The sequence below is a fragment of the Callionymus lyra genome, chromosome 7 (genome assembly GCF_982586985.1).
Source record: "Callionymus lyra chromosome 7, fCalLyr1.hap1.1, whole genome shotgun sequence".
In the NCBI taxonomy this organism is placed as follows: Eukaryota; Metazoa; Chordata; class Actinopteri; order Syngnathiformes; family Callionymidae; genus Callionymus; species Callionymus lyra.
This window is the reverse complement of record NC_141824.1, coordinates 4,804,541-4,826,312: the sequence shown is the minus strand read 5'-3', so window position 1 is coordinate 4,826,312 and position 21,772 is coordinate 4,804,541. Positions and strand designations below refer to the sequence as shown.

The window sequence follows — 21,772 nt, the reverse complement described above, 5'->3', positions numbered from 1 at the left end:
GATTAATTTAATTTAAATTGACAACACAACCCAGTGACACTGTTTTAATTCTATGTGTATTTGGGTTTCGGGTGTTAATTCCCCTAGTTTTTGTGTCTTATTAAGTCTTGTTAATTTCACTTTTTTTTTAAATGTATTTTAATTTTCTACAGTCTACACTTTCATGCATCCATTTCCTTTAATTGGAAAGTTATAATTATTGAAACCGTCTTTTTAAATAGTCCAGATTCCAGAGATTTTAATCCCAAATACCTTTTGATTGTTTCTGGAGGATATGAAGTTAAACTTTGCGAAAAAACTTTAAGAAGAAGGAAACACTTTTGTATTTATATTATGTGTAAATTGTGTTTAGGGAAAAAAACACCCCAAAAAAATTATATTACCTTTTGTTTTATTTATGTATGTAAAATCACTTTAATGTGGTTTTGTACAGTAGATTTCATGGAATTATTAACTGTGTTATCTTCAGTTTATCTGTCAAAGTGACTTTTAGTTTGAGTTTTAATTTGGCGGCTAATAGTGATGTGTCGATGAAGCTTTATGAAACAGTGTCATTATCTTCAGAGTCCACTAGATGGTAGTGATGTGTTGATGAAGCTTCATGAAACAGTGACATTATCTTCAGAGTCCACTAGATGGTAGTGATGTGTCGATGAAGCTTCATGAAACAGTGACATTATCTTCAGAGTCCACTAGATGGTAGTGATGTGTTGATGAAGCTTCATGAAACAGTGTCATTATCTTCAGATTCCACTAGATGGTAGTTATGTGTTGATGAAGCTTCATGAAACAGTGTCATTATCTTCAGAGTCCACTAGATGGTAGTGATGTGTCGATGAAGCTTCATGAAACAGTGATATTATCTTCAGAGCCCACTAGATGGTAGTGATGTGTTGATGATGCTTCATGAAACAGTGTCATTATCTTCAGAGTCCACTAGATGGTAGTGATGTGTCGATGAAGCTTCATGAAACAGTCTCATTATCTTCAGAGTCCACTAGATGGTAGTGATGTGTCGATGAAGCTTCATGAAACAGTGTCATTATCTTCAGAGTCCACTAGATGGTAGTGATGTGTTGATGAAGCTTCATGAAACAGTGTCATTATCTTCAGATTCCACTAGATGGTAGTGATGTGTCGATGAAGCTTCATGAAACAGTGTCATTATCTTCAGAGTCCACTAGATGGTAGTGATGTGTCGATGAAGCTTCATGAAGCAGTGTCATTATCTTCAGAGTCCACTAGATGGTAGTAATGTGTCGATGAAGCTTCATGAAACAGTGTCATTATCTTCAGAGTCCACTAGATGGTATTGATGTGTCGATGAAGCTTCATGAAACAGTGTAATTATCTTCAGAGTCCACTAGATGGTAGTGATGTGTCGATGAAGCTTCATGAAACAGTGTCATTATCTTCAGAGTCCACTAGATGGTAGTGATGTGTCGATGAAGCTTCATGAAACAGTGTCATTATCTTCAGAGTCCACTAGATGGTAGTGATGTGTTGATGAAGCTTCATGAAACAGTGTCATTATCTTCAGAGTCCACTAGATGGTAGTGATGTGTTGATGAAGCTTCATGAAACAGTGTCATTATCTTCAGAGTCCACTAGATGGTAGTGATGTGTTGATGAAGCTTCATGAAACAGTGTCATTATCTTCAGAGTCCACTAGATGGTAGTGATGTGTCGATGAAGCTTCATGAAACAGTGTCATTATCTTCAGAGTCCACTAGATGGTAGTGATGTGTCGATGAAGCTTCATGAAGCAGTGTCATTATCTTCAGAGTCCACTAGATGGTAGTGATGTGTCGATGAAGCTTCATGAAACAGTGTCATTATCTTCAGAGTCCACTAGATGGTAGTGATGTGGTGATGAAGCTTCATGAAACAGTGTCATTATCTTCAGAGTCCACTAGATGGTAGTGATGTGTCGATGAAGCTTCATGAAGCAGTGTAATTATCTTCAGAGTCCACTAGATGGTAGTGATGTGTCGATGAAGCTTCATGAAGCAGTGTCATTATCTTCAGAGTCCACTAGATGGTAGTGATGTGTTGATGAAGCTTCATGAAACAGTGTCATTATCTTCAGAGTCCACTAGATGGTAGTGATGTGTTGATGAAGCTTCATGAAACAGTGTCATTATCTTCAGAGTCCACTAGATGGTAGTGATGTGTCGATGAAGCTTCATGAAACAGTCTCATTATCTTCAGAGTCCACTAGATGGTAGTGATGTGTCGATGAAGCTTCATGAAGCAGTGTCATTATCTTCATAGTCCACTAGATGGTAGTGATGTGTTGATGAAGCTTCATGAAACAGTGTCATTATCTTCAGAGTCCACTAGATGGTAGTGATGTGTTGATGAAGCTTCATGAAGCAGTTTCATTATCTTCAGAGTCCACTAGATGGTAGTGATGTGTTGATGAAGCTTCATGAAACAGTGTCATTATCTTCAGAGTCCACTAGATGGTAGTGATGTGTCGATGAAGCTTCATGAAACAGTGTCATTATCTTCAGAGTCCACTAGATGGCGTCTCTGCACTATTTTCCTTTGTTTTGAACAACTGTTCTAATGAAACATCATTTGTAAACTGATGGAGCCACCTTCTGACCTCTGAACAACATGACACTGTTTCATGAAGCTTCACCGACACATCACTAGCAGGTAACAGTCCTTCACTCATGAACGTTGGCGACCACGGTTCATGAAGAATCTCCCAAAGTTCTTAAATCCCCACGAAAACAAAGACGCTGGAGTTTCAGTAAGAAAAGGTTTTACTGGCACATTATAGTTGCAAACGTTATAAGCTACGTATCGTAGCAGGAGTCGCTCGTTACATTGTAAAGTCTTGCAAATGGGGGTCGAACGTTCCAAACAGGACCATATTTCCCCCTTTTTTTCCGATTGCTTTTTTCACCGCCATATCCAGCCTCGACAGCGTAAAAGAAAGTGACACCTCGGGTGCGACATTCGTTGATCACGTCTACAGAGAAAAGCAAAGCAAAGACCGAAAGCTGCAAATCAAAGTCTACGAAGCTGCGGGCGTCTCATGTTGCATTCTTGTTTTTGTTTCTTTTTTGGTATGTACACGATAGTGAGGCACTTTCTCGCGCCCATGTTCGCTGACAGGAGATCTGCACGACGTGAAGCTGAAGAAAGCAGCAGAGGTTCAGTGTTTATGGCTTCACAACCGTCTTTTGTGAAAGTTCAGCAGCAGCGACCTCTCGTGGTGGAGATGAAGGCAAGTCCACAGTGCGGATCATCATCTGTGAGGGGGGCGGGGTCAGGGGCGGGGTCAGGGGTGTGGTTCCAGCGAGTGATGATCCAGAAACTTTCATTTTTTAAAAACCTTAACCCAGATTTTTTTTTTTTAAAGTCAGTGCCATCAGAATATTGACATTAAAATGTTATTTTTAAGCATTGAATTCTTTTTTGGAATCATTGGATTTAACAAGTTCTATAATAAAATGTTTCATTTGTTTTATTTTGAAGTAATAGTTTGTCAATTGAAAGGGTTTCATTTGATAAATAGTTGAAAAAACGCTGAATTGACGTCGGATCAAACTGCTCGGTACTCTATTGGTATTGTCTGGAGTTTCTATTGTACCAACATTTTTAAAAAAAGCAATGAATTAAAAATGAATGAATTTAGAATTTTCTAATTTTGGAAATTAGAAAATCAAACTCTTTGTGTAAAAAATACCAAAAAAAACTTATTATTGAATTCAATTACCTAATGAAAAATATTTCAATACAGGATATTGTTTAAAAAATATATGTATATGTTACAAAAGAATAATGTTTAATAATTAAATTGATTAATTAGTGAAAAAATTGTAACAGACTATTTTCAAAATTCTTTTTTTTGCGCATAAAGTTAAATATGTATATGATTATTATATAACACACATAATAATATCATTAATAACCTTTTAAAATTCAACATATAGATGTTGGTATAACAGTGTCAGCAGACATCACCAATAGATCACCGAGCTACTGGATCAAACTTTCAACCAATGAGGTGATAACATTTACCTACACTTTAAATTCATCTAAATAAAAAAGGATAGTTAAAAATGTAAGTATTTAATCAAATCAAATGAAACCTTTTCACATAGAAATGATAGAATTCAAATATTATTGAAATAAATAAACAATAGAATCACTTCAATGTTCTGATGATAAATCAACGTAAACCTCCGACGACTCTTCGCCGTCGACCCTGAACACGGAAACGTCACAAGTCAGTCTCACAAAAACAAAAACATGACGTGATGGTTCCCGAGAGGAAGCTGATTGACACCCGTGATTGACAGGTGTCAATCACGGGTGTCAATCAAGGGTCAAAGCAGTGAAATCCTCCCGGAAAGAAAGTAAAAGTGAAAAAAAAAGAATCATTTGGAAAACTTTTAATCCATATATTTTAAAGCGTATATTCAAACACGTTTACAAAAAGAAAGTAGAAATCGATGGACAAAATTAGAAAACGAACACGATGTGATGATGATGTGTTTCTGGGGAAGTTTTTTCCAGCCGCGCTCGCGTCGATACGAGCGACTTTTTTAAATACGTCACGAAGAATCTATGGATCTACGGCTAACATCGAACATGGAATCATCAGAAGTGTTTCTTTAAATACGAGTGACATTCAAAGAGTTTAAAAAAAAAAAAAAGAGGTTGTGACGGGACGCGAGTCACCGGCCTCCTTGAAATGTTGACCTCGACTCGAGGGTCTCGGAGCAGCTCGAGGGTCTCGGAGCAGCTCGAGGGTCTCGGAGCAGCTCGAGGGTCTCGAGGTTCCCTCTGAGGAGAGCGTAGTGTTGCCAGCGGGTCTCTGGAGCGAAGATGACACGAACACATGAATGAATCAAACGCTGAACATTCATCCACACACGGACAAACACGGAGACAGCAAACCTCCCTCGAACCCCCCCCACGGCTGGAGGGACCCCCCTGATTTGTAACAGCAAGTTCCAGAAAGAGCACTTCTTCAAAATAAAAGCATGACTAAAGATGAAAATATGGCTTCGCGTTGAAAACCACGACAATCATCGAAAAGTAAGATTTTTTTCCCCCATTTTTGTCTTCGCTCAGAGCTCGTCCAGAAGGTCTAGTGTGGGTGGAGGTCTGGGTGTTGGTCCACATGTGGGCGGTGGTCTTGGTGTGCGTCTAAGTGTTGGTGTGGGTCTAGGTGTAGGTCCAGGTGTAAGTGTAGGTCCAGGTGTAGGTGGTGGTCCAGGTCCGGGTTGTGGTCCAGGTGTGGGTGGTGATCCAGGTGCGGGTGTTGGTCCAGGTCCGGGTGGTGGTCTAGGTGTAGGTGGTGTTGTAGGTGTTGGTCCAGGTGTGGGTGGTGGTCCAGGTGAAGATGTTGGTCCAGGTGTGGGTGTTGGTCCAGGTGTAGGTGGTGGTCCAGGTGTGGGTGTTGGTCTAGGTGTAGGTGGTGGTCCAGGTCCGGGCAGATGTCCGGGTGGAGGTGGTGGTCCAGGTGTAGGTTGTGGTCCAGGTGTACCTGGTAATCTAGGTGGTGGTCTAGGTCTTGGTCCAGGTGTGGGTGGTGGTCCAGGTGTGGGTCCAGGTGTGTGCAGCTGGTAAACAGGTGATACTTGCTGGCATTACCTGGTTTTTGAAAAGTGTCAAGGCCTTGCTGTGGTGCCCAGTGTAGTGCAGCAGAGTGCCCAGCAGGGGGACTCAAGCCTGAGAGGATGAACAGAGACAAAAGCTGCCGGTCTGTCCACACACACACACACACACACACACACACACACACACACTCTCTCACACACACACACACACACACACTTCTGAGGTCCGTCGTTCAGAGCCCACGTGTTCACACTTATGGTCTTGATTGCTGATGTGACGATGATGTTTTTTTTGTTTGATTTTTTTCCTGCTGTGTGTTTGTGTTTGTGTGTGTTTTTGTGGGTCATGTGTCGCTTCATTCTCGTATGCTGGCGGAATAAGAGAACTGAGGGAAGTGCGTGCGTTGATCGGAATCTTCCGGGTCTAGACTGTCGTCTGTGGGAAAAAAAAATGGAAAAGACGTCGTCAGCACTTTGATGACCTGAGATACGTGGGGTCGGAGGTCAAACACACACCTGTGCTGCGTCTCAAATCACACACTTCTCTTAGTGCACTGGTTAGTATCATCAGGTTAGTGTACGTACTAACTAGTAACTAATCCTCCACAGATAGTATGTCTCAAATCAAACTCTGCTGCTACACACTAACAGGAAATGACGCGACAGCTTCTTCTTCTACTACTATTTAAGGATGATTTCAACCAGCTGTAGGAACACTAGCGACACCTGCTGGCAGCACGTTTGGTTTCAAGAAATATGAGAAATATTGGTGAAATATTTACAACGGTTTCTGCAGCGAAGACGTGTCGTCCTCGTACTGCTGCTGAAAATACACCTGTAAGTATATTTATATATATATACATATACATATATATATATATATATATGATGTAACTTCCGTTTACAACGTCACTAAGATGGAGTCGTTTCGTTTAGAAAGTGTCCATTGATCCATAGTTTTGTGTGTGTTTTAGTGACAATCTAGTGTGTAAGGAGCCCTACATTTACATACTAAGAATTGAGACGCACTTATGCACTAAAAACACTAACTTTAAGTACGCAAGTATGTGACTTGAGACACAGCTAAAGGTTTTCACAAGGTTGGCAGAATTATTTTCTTCCCACAACATTAATGGCTTTAAAAAAGTATTAAGTAAGTCAATTTAAAAAAAGCGATGTATGTATTTAAGTAAGTAAGTAAGTAATTCTTATTTATATAGCGCTTCTCCAGACCAGGGTCACAAATCGCTTAAACAATCAAAACAATATTCAATAAAGTATATACTTTAAAGGTCAAGATAAAACTGATAACACAACAGGAGTTCCAGAAAATCAAGGAAAAGCCTGAACAAATAAAAACGTCTTCAGATGTTTCTTGAAGGAGTCAGTAGATCATCAAACGATGTCAACTTTTATTTCTTCCTTTCTTTTCCATGTGTTTAAAAAAGACACAAATCAATCACTATAAGCAACATTAAGATTCATTTTAATTTATTATTATTATCTCATTTATTACTGTTTTCTCACTCGACTACTATTGACATTTAACTTTTTATATATACATCTCTCTGCTGTGCTTTTTTAACGGTTGTCAAGCAACGAAATTTCGACACTAAAAGAAAGTATAAAGTATAATTTGAGTCCGATTCTGCACGTTTCTGACCTCGGACAATAATCTTCACCATTATAGAGTGAGACTTTGAATAGTAAACAACTAAAAACATGTATTTTTCGGTGAAATACTGGACTTTAAGCTCCAGAGCAGGAACATGTGTGTGTGGTTCCACTCACACTTGTCCGGAGGGGTGATGGTGATGGATTGTGCCGTGAACTCGTCGTCGAAGTAACGCGTGTCCGTCTCAGACGTGACCTGGGGCTTGAAGGGCGGCACGAGCTGAGGGAGCAGAGCGAGCCTTCATTACCTTCCGGAACATCTCGTCTCCAGGACGGGCCACATTATGGGCCAATTGTGCGGCGTGTGTCACCTTCTTTTCCAGAACATCCTGCCAGTTAATGGAGGTGAAGAACTTGTGGCTCATCACTTCTTTGGCGTCGTCGGGTCCACCTCCGAGCCTGCGAGCAAAACAACACCATTAGACGCTTTTTTTAGACGCGCGGCGGCGTAAACACCGTCATTAAAACATCCACGAGACGGAAATTAATTGTGTTGTTGTCTTATTTCCTGAATTTTCCGTGTGACGCCCTCGCTGCTCCTGAAACGGCGCGTCCAGAACAGAACCGCCGTGAGTGACGTCTTCGCTCGTGAACCTCGGGGTCAGAGGTCAACAGCGACGAGGTTCGCCGACTACACCGAACGAGCGACGCAGACGAAGAACTGAACGAGGTCTCAAGACGTTTAGAAAGGGATGTGATTGATATTCAACAACTCTGTATCTTCATTTTTACATTTGATTATTATTTACTTCATTTAAATTGAGTGTGTATAAAATAAAAAAGACAATAATAACAACAATAACATGGATATATTAACAGCATTTGTTTATGTTTGTGTTGCAATTAAACTTTTGGCCACTAGATGTGAGCAGAAAATACGTCTCTAATCCAAGTTATGGCTGAGGACGAGAGGATACGGTGACTCCAGGAGTTTTTGAAGCTGATGATGGGACATATTTTGGTTTGAAAACAAATGAAGAGTCATGTGGTCTGTAAATACTACAACATGTTCTGGACAATACTACACATATATACTTGTTACTACACTATCACAACACCAGAGTCAAGTACTGGACAATACTACACATATATACTTGTTACTACACTATCACAACACCAGAGTCAAGTACTGGACAATACTACACATATATACTTGTTACTAAACTATCACAACACCAGAGTCAAGTACTCGACAATACTACACATATATACGTGTTACTACACTATCACAACACCAGAGTCAAGTACTGGACAATACTACACATATATCCTTGTTACTACACTATCAAAACACCAGAGTCAAGTACTGGACAATACTACACATATATACTTGTTACTACACTATCACAACACCAGAGTCAAGTACTGGACAATACTACACATATATACTTGTTACTACACTATCACAACACCAGAGTCAAGTACTGGACAATACTACACATATACTTGTTACTACACTATCACAACACCAGAGTCAAGTACTGGACAATACTACACATATATACTTGTTACTACACTATCATAACACCAGAGTCAAGTACTGGACAATACTACACATATATACTTGTTACTACACTATCATAACACCAGAGTCAAGTACTGGACAATACTACACATATATACTTGTTACTACACAATCACAACACCATAGTCAAGTACTGGACAATACTACACATATATACTTGTTACTACACTATCATAACACCAGAGTCAAGTACTGGACAATACTACACATATATACTTGTTACTACACTATCATAACACCAGAGTCAAGTACTGGACAATACTACACATATATACTTGTTACTACACAATCACAACACAATAGTCAAGTACTGGACAATACTACACATATATACTTGTTACTACACTATCACAACACCAGAGTCAAGTACTGGACAATACTACACATATATCCTTGTTACTACACTATAACAACACCAGAGTCAAGTACTGGACAATACTACACATATATACTTGTTACTACACTATCGCAGTATATGGTATAGTTGACCCTGTAACACGTTGTGTATCTTATCAACAGATTCTTGACAATAAAAACTGCCTCTTTGCTCTTGATGGATCTACTGACTCCTTTAAGAAACATCTTAAGATGTTTTTATTTGTTCAGGCTTTTCCTTGATTTTCTGGAACTACTGTTGTGTTTTCAGTTTTATCTTGACCTTTAAAATATATACTTTATTGAGTATTGTTTTTATTGTTTAAGCGCTTTGTGACCCTGGTCTGGAAAAGCACTATATTAATACAAATTACTTACTTACTAATAAATACATTTGACTTCATTCTCTGTTTGTTAATTCTAACAATAACCTGGTATATCATTAAAAAAACTCAAAATAAAAATACAATGGTATTCAGAAAGAATAACGTTCAGAGTTTATATTACACCTCATTATTATTTTCAGTCATCAAGGCCTCGTAGAAATAATCAAACACACTCTTACAATATGAAACGTTTAGAGAAGGAGCTTTAAAGTCACATCACGGATCTTTGGACACTTTGAGTTTCAAACTGAAACATTTACAAACTCGACAGGAAGTGTGACTACGATTGAAACACTGTCTAATCTTGAGGATTAATCTTAATGATCCGTGTGTTCTTGTCCATCAACACCACATTTTGACACATGTGTACCAGAATTTCTAGACCCTTGATTCCTTACAACAAAAAAAATTCTGAATAATAATTATTTTATTACTTACATTTAATATATTTAATCGCGTTAAAGTGACTTTCAAATCACACATAAAATCAATAAATCACATAATTAGAACCAACTCAATAAACAGTGAAAGTGAAGGTTTCAGGTGAATCTTCAACAGGTGAGTCAAGTGGTGACGACTCTAGATTCTAATATATATAATATTACATACATTTGAATAATACATTATATTTTCTTCAATTCTCCTTCTTGTCTTCAGCACAGAATTGAACTTTCTGAATTAAGATTTTCCCTAATTTTTACAAAAGAATGAATAAAGTTTCTTCGAACATTTATGAATATTTTACAGATATTGTTCTCTTTCATCTTTTCATTTCCCATTTAAAAAAAACAGTTGGCGTTTACTTCTGTTTTTCCTTCTTCCCTTTTTTCTGCCTAATGTGTTGATGTTGACGTAGAAAAGGCACATTTGTGAAGCGACCGTTGGAACCGATGTTTTTCACAAAGACCAAGTCCCTCCTACCGTAGCTTGGGATCCTTCTTCAACAGGCCGGCGAGCAGGGCCTTGGCCTCGGGCGCCAGGTTCTTGGGGAAACGGATCTCCTCCATGAGGATGAGCTCGAAGAGACGCTCGTGGTCCTGGTTGTAGAACGGCAAGCGTCCGCACATCATCTCGTACATGACCACGCCGAGGCCCCACCAGTCCACCGCCCGTCCGTAGTCGTTGTCTTCTAGTACCTGCAGATCAGATCAGGGATCAGTTCCCGAAGATCTTCGAACAGGTTTTACACCCGTATTGTGTCGAATACATCCGAACGTTGACGGTTAGAAACTTTATTTAAAGCTATGTTTACTTTAAGGCACAGTTACGGTTTAGATGTATTGGCGAGTTTTGCTCAACCATTGATTTGATTTTTTTAAAATAATTTCAGTAAATATGTCATAAAAAAAAAAAGTCACTGGGCATTTTAATATTTTTTTATATTTAAGTTAGAATTTATTGTATTTATTTAAATAATTTAATTGAATTTTTCTTGACAAATAATTGCATTTTTTAAAACGTAAATATAATGCAATAATGCAAAAGTAAATTCATCTTAATTCATCATTTTTAAATTAGTAGCCGTTAAAATGTAAAATAAAAAAAGTTGACACTGTTATAATAACAATTTAATTTTAATTTTAAGAGGCTACAAATGACAAACATTGAATTTAATATTTGGATAAGAATTTTTGTAATATTTTGGAAAATTAAATACCATTTGCAAAACTATATTGTAGAAAATAAATAACTTTATTTTATTCGATTATAATATTATGCAAATATTCAATAAAACAACAAATTATACATGTACAATATACAAACTACATGATTAAATGATAAAATAACGACGTGCCTAAAAAATATTTAAGTTAGAATTTATTGTATTTATTTAAATAATTTAATTACATTTTTCTTGACAAATAATTGCATTTTTGAAAACGTAAATATAATGCAATAATGCAAAAGTAAATTCATCTTAATTCATCATTTTTAAATTAGTAGCCGTTAAAAAGTAATATAAAAAAAGTTGACACTGTTATAATAACAATTTCATTTTAAATTTAAGAGGCTACAAATGACAAACATTGAATTTAATATTTGGATAAGAATTTTTGTAATATTTTGGAAAATTAAATACCATTTGCAAAACTATATATTATAGAAAATAAATAACTTTATTTTATTCGATTATAATATTATGCAAATATTCAATAAAACAACAAATTCTACATACAATACAATATACAAACTACATGATTAAATGATAAAATAACGACGTGCCTAAAAAAAAAAACCAGTTCAATAAAGTATATTATATATATTTTGAGAAGGTTAATTCTAATGGCTAGGATTTTTAAAAACTTTGAAAAATACCTTCAAGCTCATCCTCCCATACAATATACTCGTGACGTACCTCAGGTGCCAGGTACTCTGGGGTTCCACAGAAGGTTTTCATGGTGGCACCGTCTGTTATCCCCTCTTTACAGAGTCCAAAATCTGTGATCTTTATGTGGCCGTCTTTGTCTAACATGAGATTCTCCAGCTGCACACACACACACACACACACACACACACACACACACACACACACACACACACACACACACACACACACACACACACACACACACACACACACACACACACACACACACACACACACACACACACACACAAACAAACAAAAAGACGGTTACTTTGCAGCCACGGGCAAATCACTGCTGCTGAATACATTCTGGATTTATTTCTCTACATCCACGCTTACCTTTAAATCCCGGTACACTACGTTGCGCGAGTGCAGGTACTCCAGCGCCGACACTATTTCCGCGCCGTAGAATCGCGCCCGGTCTTCGGTGAACACTCGGTCCCGGGATAAATGGAAAAATAACTGCCGGGCAGAGTTTGATGAACACGTTAAATGCATAAACGTTTGCTCGTGGACGAGGCCGGATGTTACTGATCGACAACGATGAGAGACGGAGACGTTACAAGAGGAAACTTGAGGTGTTTGATTTGAGTTTATCTGTAGCCAACGTGTGACCTTTCTGTGTGGAGTTAGTATGTTCTCCCCGTGTTGTGTGGGTTTACTCCGGGCACTCCGGTTTCCTCCCACAGTCCAAAAACATACAGAGGATGATTGAGAACTTTTGGAAAATTGTCCATAGATATGAGTGTGTGTGTGTTAGTGTGTGTGAATGGTTGTGTGTCTTTGTGTGTGTCCTGAGACAGACTGGCGTCCTGTCCAGGGTGTCCCCTGCCTCTCGCCCTATGATACTGGGACAGTCTCGCCGCGACCCCCACAAGGGATAAAGCGGTTAAAAATGAGTGAATGAATGTAGAGTTAGACAGTTGAGTTTGTTTGATCAGAAATAACAATAAATCATTGATAAAAACAACCAAAACAACTCACTTCTCCACCATTTGCATATTCCATCACAAAGCATAACCGGTCGTGTGTTTGAAATGCATATTTAAGTGTCTGCGGAGAAACAAATAAAGTCGTCGTTAGAAAAGTAACTCGAGTAAAACATTTAAAAACCCACCGTCAAAAAGGGATGCCGCGTGTTCTGCAGGACTCTGCTCTCCGTCACCGTGTGCGCCACCTCGTCCTGAAGAACACGAGGGACGCGTCACTTAAAGAGCGCCTCGACGTGAGCGACACCAACCTTAGCGATGATGACTTCCTTGCGGAGGATCTTCATGGCGTAATACATCCCCGTAGCCTTCTCTTTGACCAGAATGACTTTCCCGAACGTCCCCTTGCCGAGCAGCTTCAGGTAGTCGAAGTCGCTCATGGTCTGCTGGGACGACGAGGAGAGACGGAGAATGATTCGAGGGGACAGTGAACGTCACACCAGCTGTCAATCATTCTCATTACGCAGAACCTTCTGCGTGTAAATGCACGACGTCTTAACACAGTCATATAGAACTTCTCAACCTTTGTAGAAGCTCGGATTGATTTCACGTCTCAGGTTTATTCACAAAAGAAATCCCAGGTTGTGTTTACAATACAAGCGATAAAAGTTTGTGATTCTGATATTAAGTGACCGACCTTTGGATCTAAACGCAATAAATGAGTTTGTGTTTCGCTTATTTTCACGTTTATTTTTATATTTATTTTTTTAACTCGTCTGAAATGAATATCTTAAGGTGTCAATAATAAAAGACTAATAGTAAGTAAGTAAGTAAGTAATATTTATTTATATAGCGCTTTTCGAGACCAGGGTCACAAAGCGCTTAAACAATCAAAACAATATTCAAAAAAGTACATACTTTAAAGATCAAGATGTGATAATAATGTGTAATGTGACTTTTTTCACCTTCAGACAGTTCATCAACATGAATAAAGTGTTTCTTTCTGTGCGACACGTTAACAAATGCTTCACAGAACCAGCACTTAAGGATCAAACGTAGATGTTCACTCTAGAGTTTGATAAACAATTTAACAACATTCCTCGATATCATTGACAAGCTCAGGTGAAAAAATGTCTGATACATATTTAAATTCACTTATAAAAGCATCCGTTTGGTGAACTTTCTGAACTGAAGCAGGCGTCACTTATTCTCTTGATATGAAAATAGATGTTCACAAGTTTAATTTAAATCATTTTTACTTGTCATCTTGTTAACTAAAGCAGATGCGGAGAAAACTTTGAACACAATTATCTGTACATCGTCATGTTACCTTTGAGTTGAAAAACATAAAGAAGTGTCTTTCGTCGTCTATAATATAATAATAATAATATTTAGTATTAATAAGGGCTGAACGATTGTTGAATAAAAAAAAAGTGATTATTTATGCGATTATTTTTTCAATGTCCTCTTTTTTATGCGTTTTTTAGAAATCTAATACAATAAATAATTAACTTTACATTAAAATGTATTTCTATTTGAGAGGAGGAAGAGAAGTAAAAAAAAAAAAGATAAAGTTATTAAGTAATTTTTATGATGAAAGCAAATTAAGAATAAAATAATAAAACAAATTGAGTTCCTCTAATTACACTTTTAAACAAACATAACATATTCACTGCAAATACTAAAAACTAGTGTAAAAAGGTGCTGAATGTGTCGCTTGCTGTGTCAGCGCCGCTAGCAACTCATTTTGACGGCTCGGAAATTAAATAAACGTTAAATAAAATCGCAACCTCTGAGATAAAATAATAGCATTTATGAATATCGCGATTATATCTCAAAGGCGATGAATCGTTCAGCCCTAGTATGAATCATATCTGTGGGATTTCAGTTGTTTACCTTAAAAAAGGTTGTTTTTTTTATAAAAAAAATAAAAAGTTAATGTCAAACATTCACTTGAAATGGCGTAAAGATCTTTATATCACTCACCACTACAGCAATTCTATTTCCAACACACTGCGGGAACCGAAATCTAATTTCTGCTTTCCCACACGTGTGTGTGTGTGTGTAGTCGTATGTTTTTGCTGAGTTAGCGTTTGCATTTGTTTACAAAGCAACACATCTTGTCTGGTCAGAGGTTGTAATCGCTTGCAAATGAAACCGTCCATCTGCCCCCCCCCATCCTTCCTTCTAGTCGGCCACAGCAAGAGTCATCAATGTGTCTGGTTCTGCTCCAGGTTTCTGCCTTCTAAAAGGAAGTTTTTCCTCGCCTAGTCACACTCATTTTTCAGTTTCTGGATCCGTTTTTTCCTTTTCTCCACTATAGTCTTACTTCGACTGTGTCTCGAGATAACCTTGTTATGATGAGACACTTGAAATAAAGTCGAATGGAAAGAAGGAAGCGAAGCGAGCTTTGCTACGACACTGACCACTTTGGAGCGAGACTTGCTCACGGCCGTCTCCATCTCCTCGGCGCCGCTGCTGTCGCTCGGGGAACCAAACTTGATCTCCATGGGTTCCTCGTCTTGCTGCTGACTCTTCAGGCCGTTCGCGACGGACTGGATCGATCGCATCCACTCCTCCCTGAAGCAACACCAACACACAACAACAACAACGCATTGAGTGGATGCGGCGCGTGGAAGAGAGTCTTCTTCAAGTTACCTGATGAAGATTTCATTTATGAGTTATAGTCATCTCAGTTATGGGTTACTGGGTTTATATTTTAAACATTTCATTTATTTAGCTGCAAGAATTACCACAGCTCACGTAACTTAATAATTGATACATTAAGTCTTCGTTTACGATCTCCGGCTTGTTTTTATTAATCTCTAGGCGTGATCATCATCACATTGATAAATAATGAAAATGGAATAAAAAGGAATAAAACAATGATTTCTCCAAAGGTATTGAGAAGTCAAATGAATTTATAGTTTATGAATAATACGACATTAAATGTATTTATTTATTTTTTTGAGAATATTGATTATCATCTGTGGTGATCGACCAATAATTTTACACTCAAACTCATTGCGATCCGAGTCAGGATTTCTGATTTAAATATATTTTATCAGCTTAAAATTGACAAGGATTCTTTTTGTCAAGAATTGTAAGTGAGTAAGTAAGTAATATTTATTTATATAGCGCTTTTCGAGACCAGGGTCACAAAGCGCTTTAACAATCAAAACAATACTCAAAACAGTACATACTTTAAAGATCAAGATAATACTGAGAACAACACAGGAGTTCGAGAAATTCAAGGAAAAGCCTGAACAAATAGAAACGTCTTAAGATGTTTCTTAAAGGAGTCAGTAGATCATCAAGAGCAAAGAGAGAGAAGATTGTTCCAAAGCTTAGGAGCAACAGCCTGAAAAGATTTCTCTCCTCTGGTCCTGAACCGTGTGCGTGTATTTCCCTAAACTCCACACACACATAATGCAACAGCATAAAATTCAATTTCACAAATTTAAGTAACAGATCATAAGTAATAATAACCCCGGCTTTGGACCAGAAGGAAAAAAAAACTTGAGCCTTGAACATCACATTTACTTAAAATAAGTAAAACATTCAACAACTTGATGTCGGCACGAACACGAGCGCCGTGTAAAGAAGCTCTTTAAAGAAAAAGACTCACCTTTCTTCGTTGCTGTCGACGTGGAAAGTGCGCTCGATAACCGAGGTCCACTGCAGGCACCGGATGACGAACGTGTTGGGCCGAGGTCGCTCCGTCTTCATCAGCTGACATTCTGCAAAAGAAAAAAGAGAATTTAAAGCATGTTGACCAGATGGAAAAAATGTCTGCCCAACTGCAACTTAAAGTCCCTTTGTTTGAAAAAAGTTGGCCATTCAATATGACGGTCTGGTTGGTTGGTGAGCAATTACTGTTGAAATAGCGTTTTAATACAATTGTGATTTGTTTTTGTGGATTTGTTTTACTTCTCTTCCTCCTCACCCTTTCTTTTGTTTCAGTTCTGAAGAGGTCAAAGTATATTGAGATGCATCTGAATACAGATACTGTCGAACTGAATGTTTAGCTCTAGCTTAATCTGTCTCAAGGTAAAAGTTGTTGTTGTTGTTTTTTTATTTGGTATTCTTTTTTCTTTTTGATTTGCCTTTGTATTACTGTGTTTCTTGTATCTACCTGATGGGTGACTTGAATAGGAGTACCTTGTTGTATGTATACTACATATTATGGATATGTTATCTATGATTGATGTGAATTGACAATAAACAAGTTCAAAAAAAAAAAAAAAGGGAGAATTTTCTCACCGAAGAATTGAATAAAGTGTGTTGAGAGAACACCTGGACTCACCTGCGACAGAGAAGTTGTTGAGCGGCGGGAGGCAGTGATCGCTCGCTACTTCTGGCTTCTCCTTGTAGCCGATGAAGGATCCGTCGCTCTTGAGGATGAAGTAGCGAGGCCGCCATGTTTTGATATATTCCCCTTGATCGCACAAATTGTAGAATCAAGCACAGAAAAAAAAGGTAAACACCTTCTTAATGTCATTACTGTAGAATCATCTGGACAAACATCCGTGGCTGGAGGTCACCAAACCCGCCGGAGACTCGATTCAAGTTGAAAAGCGTTTGCTCAAATTCAGACGTACCTCTCTTTTGGAGCCAGCCTTCTCTCACAACACTGACTTCATTCATGCTGAGGCTGAAGACAGTCTGGGTTCGAAGAGGGGCTGCGAGACGGCGGTCCTTCCAGAGCCTCGGATCAACCTTTGAAAGCTGTAGGAAACGATAACAGCGTTGAACGTCAACAACACAGTAGTCAGATGGTACAGATCCTCCATTACCCTATGAATGAGTCACGAAACAAATGTTTTAATATCAGATGTTTCTTTACTAAGCTAGTGCGAGGGGTATATCCTTAGTGATCCGGGTCGGTGCTGAATAAACAACTTATTCTACATAATACTTTGACAAGATTTTCACAGGATCTCTTGAGGGAAATGAAAGGGTTTGGAACATAAAACACCAAAGTTACTAGCAAAATACATTAGTTAGGATATGAAATCAAATAATTTTAAAATGTATTTATAACCACAAAGACTCAAATACAAACGGCCTTTTAAATGCAAAAAACAACCCATAACATGACCTCCATTGTAATGGTTCGTCATGAGACAACAACAGTTTGGCAAATCTTATGCGCACACATATTTTAAAACAAAACAAACAATAGATCCTAACTGTACTTTATGGGTGTGTGTATGGAATCTGGCAATAACCAAACGTATCACAACACAGAGGCAATCTTACTATGTATCGCGATACTGTAGGAAGAAGGAACAAAGATATATTTGCAGTATTGTCGAGTACTTGACTCTGGTGTTGTGATAGTGTAGTAACAAGTATATATGTGTAGTATTGTCCAGTACTTGACTCTGGCGTTGTGATAGTGTAGTAACAAGTATATACTGTATGTGTAGTATTGTCCAGTACTTGACTCTGGTGTTGTGATAGTGTAGTAACAAGTATATATGTGTAGTATTGTCCAGTACTTGACTCTGGTGTTGTGATAGTGTATTAACAAGTATATATGTGTAATATTGTCCAGTACTTGACTCTGGTGTTGTGATAGTGCAGTAACAAGTATATATGTGTAGTATTGTCCAGTACTTGACTCTGGTGTTGTGATAGTGTAGTAACAAGTATATATGTGTAGTATTGTCCAGTACTTGACTCTGGTGTTGTAGTATTTACAGACCACATGACTCTTGACGAAGTCGTAACTACTTTCCTTTGTTTTCAAACCAAAATATGTCCAAACATCAGCTTTAAAAAAGCTGCTGGAGTCACTGTATCCTCTCGTCCCCAGTCATCGCCAGGATTTCCTTGTTCCTTTAGCTAGAGGACATAATGACTGTTGTTAACTAGCGGCCGGAGCTTTGACAGCTACGCAATGAAAAAAAAGGGCTGTAGGTTGCCATCTCTCTAAGACTGTATGTCTCCATTACCTGACTTTCAGGTCCGATCACAGCCGAGTCTGGCCACTGACTTTTTTCCCACCATCCCTTCGACAGAAGACTACGATCAATCTGGACCAGAACCTCAAGCCATGAAAACAGTTTCTTCCCCTCGACAATCACTCAAAAACACAAACTTATTGTAACCGTCCACACTTTTCAATTTGTAATCTGTAAATAGTAAAACAGTATTTTTACATATGTTTAGGATGTTATTTTTTCACTTTTTAACTCATACAAATTGTTCATTAGTGGAACCCTCCAGCAATATGTATATATATATATATATATATATATATATATATATATATATATATATATATATGTTTATTTTTACTGTGCACTTTTGTTGGGGGTACAAAGTAAGAATTTCATGGTACGTAGTACCTATGACAATAAACGCTTTGAATCTTGAATCTAAAAAGACTTCTGAATATTTACATGTTAATATTAAATTCATTTTAAAATAATCCTTAATTTTACACACACTTCATTGAAATATAAACCATAAAATAACTACAAGATGAATTAAAATAAGATTTGAAAGCACAAAAAAAAGGAAATGTGGTCCAGTCAAGTAGAATTTCTCTGTCACTTATATTGTGTGTTAACTTATTTCTGATAAATATTCAAGATTCAAAGTGTTTATTATCATAGGTACTAGGTACCATGAAATTCTTCCTTTGTACCCCCAACAAAAGTGCACAGTAAAAAATAAACATATATATACATACATACATATATAAATAAATATATATACATTTGAAAGAATAAAATCTAAAAACAGAGCAACAAAAGTTGAAGTAGTTAAAGATAAAGGAATAGTGAGTATACATTTAAGAGTATAGATATGTTTTAATACCAGTACTGACAATATTTATGAATGAAAAAATAGACTATGACGTTGTTGTTGTTTTTTTTTACATTTTTTTTAAACATGAATAATAATAAATACATATAAATGTAAAGCCTTTTTAAATTGATACTTTTCTTTAATATAGATCAAGTATAGTTACAGGAATATCGCGATACCGGTGTTTTCTTGCGGTGTTTTGCAGCGGCGGGTCTCGTACGCACTAACGTAAACATCACAAGATGCTAACAGGCTAACAGATGCAAAGTCAACAAACAATATAATCCACGTCCAGTCACCTCGACCCTCTTGACACCATTTTAAAAGCACAAAAACATCCAAACACACATCTATGCTCGTTCGAAACCATCTCTGGGCTTTTTTAACCCTTTGAAAAAGTGACATGAACTCGTAAAAAAAAATAAAAAAAATAATCGTGAAGCTAACAAGCTAGTCTCGATGCTAACCGCTAGTTAGCTCATAGTTAGCTCGTGGCGGTGCTTCGGTCTCACCTGGAGGTTCTTTTTTAGGATCAGATAATAATCCGAGGGTGTTTAGGGGGGACGAGCTCGGGGTGAGATGTGGCAGGACTTCTCCCTGGTCCTCCTGGAGAAGGTGTCGGACTCTCAAGGATGGTGGCTGCGGCTCCTCGGACGCGGATCCCCGGAGCGTAAGAAGCTCTTCCTGCCGCCGCTGTTGACTGTAAACACGAGTCCCGGACCTGCGAGTCCCTGCGTCTCCTCGGCGGTGCGGATGCGCATCAACCTGGTGGTTCCTGCGTGCGTGCGTGCGTGCGCGCGTGAGTGCGTGCGTGCGTGCTGCCCCCCCCCCCCTCACGTAGGCGGAAGTGACGTCAGAGAGCATCGCGGGTCCACTGCACCTGAACCGTCAGAGTACATCGAGTACCAGCGGCGTGACCTCGACTCAACCCCGGCAGAGAAGATGAGGTTCTCCGTTAAAAAAAAACACCTCAAGTTACGAGTATCTTTCGTAGCAAAACTACCTTTTTTTTATTTATTTGTATTTATTCTTTATTTATTTATCCAGGTTAGTCTCATTGAGATTAAAATCTCTTTTACAAGACCTGGCCTAGGATGGACATGAAAACACAGTTACACATAAAGAACAATTTCATACAGTATTAAGTAAGTAAGTAAGTAAGTCATTTGTATTTATATAGTGCTTTACCAGACCAGGGTCACGAAGCGCTTAAACAATCAAAACAATATTCAATAAATGATATACTTTAAAGGTCAAGATAATACTGAGAACAACACAGGAGTTCTAGAAAATCAAGGAAAAGCCTGAACAAATAAAAGTGTGTTGAGATGTTTCTTGAAGGAGTCAGTAGATCATCAAACACAGATGTTTCTTGAAGGAGTCAGTAGATCATCAAACACAGATGTTTCTTGAAGGAGTCAGTAGATCATCAAACACAGATGTTTCTTGAAGGAGTCAGTAGATCATCAAACACAGATGTTTCTTCAAGGAGTCAGTAGATCATCAAACACAGATGGTTCTTGAAGGAGTCAGTAGATCATCAAACACAGATGTTTCTTGAAGGAGTCAGTAGATCATCAAACACAGATGTTTCTTGAAGGAGTCAGTAGATCATCAAACACAGATGTTTCTTGAAGGAGTCAGTAGATCATCAAACACAGATGTTTCTTGAAGGAGTCAGTAGATCATCAAACACAGATGTTTCTTGAAGGAGTCAGTAGATCATCAAACACAGATGTTTCTTGAAGGAGTCAGTAGATCATCAAACACAGAGATGGTTCCAAAGCTTAGGAGCAACAGTCTGGAAGGATTTCTCTCCTCTGGTCCTGAAGTTCAGGAACCATCAGTAGATTCTGATCCACAGACCTCAGAGCCCGAGCTGGGGTGTAAGTCTGGATCAGATCACTGATGGAAGGTCTGACCATGAATAGATCTGAAAGTAAGAACCAGAATTTTAAAATGATCCTGAAAGAAACTGGCAGCCAGTGAAGAGTTTGAAGGAGAAATGTGAGTTCTTCTACTAGAGCGGCTCAGAATTCTGGCTGCAGAGTTTTGTATGAACTGCAGGCGAGAAGATCCTTCTTGTTAAGTGTGTTTAAGTTTAAGTG

At 38.1% G+C, this 21,772-nt stretch overlaps 1 protein-coding gene across 1 annotated transcript; it reads right to left on the bottom strand.

The window, feature by feature from the left end:
* Nucleotides 1-4,397: 4,397 nt before the first annotated feature.
* On the bottom strand, nucleotides 4,398-20,445 carry akt2 (AKT serine/threonine kinase 2). The gene is made up of 14 exons (XM_087795235.1): nucleotides 20,177-20,445; nucleotides 17,444-17,570; nucleotides 17,149-17,280; nucleotides 16,471-16,582; nucleotides 15,269-15,422; nucleotides 13,154-13,285; nucleotides 13,031-13,096; nucleotides 12,898-12,966; nucleotides 12,253-12,375; nucleotides 11,902-12,030; nucleotides 10,467-10,681; nucleotides 7,571-7,658; nucleotides 7,377-7,479; nucleotides 4,398-6,021 (listed from the first exon to the last, which is right to left on the bottom strand). The coding sequence occupies exons 2-14, from the start codon at nucleotides 17,487-17,489 to the stop codon at nucleotides 5,942-5,944; spliced, it is 1,449 nt and encodes a 482-aa protein (XP_087651361.1). The 5' UTR covers nucleotides 17,490-17,570; nucleotides 20,177-20,445; the 3' UTR covers nucleotides 4,398-5,941.
* Nucleotides 20,446-21,772: the final 1,327 nt, after the last annotated feature.

Coding starts and splice junctions, on each gene's coding strand:
- akt2 (XM_087795235.1), bottom strand. CDS start 17,489: ATGAATGAAGTCAGTGTTGTGAGAGAAGGCTGGCTCCAAAAGAGAG. Junction 17,281..17,443: donor AGGCTGGCTCCAAAAGAGAG/GTACGTCTGAAT, acceptor TGTGCGATCAAG/GGGAATATATCAAAACATGG. Junction 12,031..12,252: donor TAGTGTACCGGGATTTAAAG/GTAAGCGTGGAT, acceptor GTGTGTGTGCAG/CTGGAGAATCTCATGTTAGA.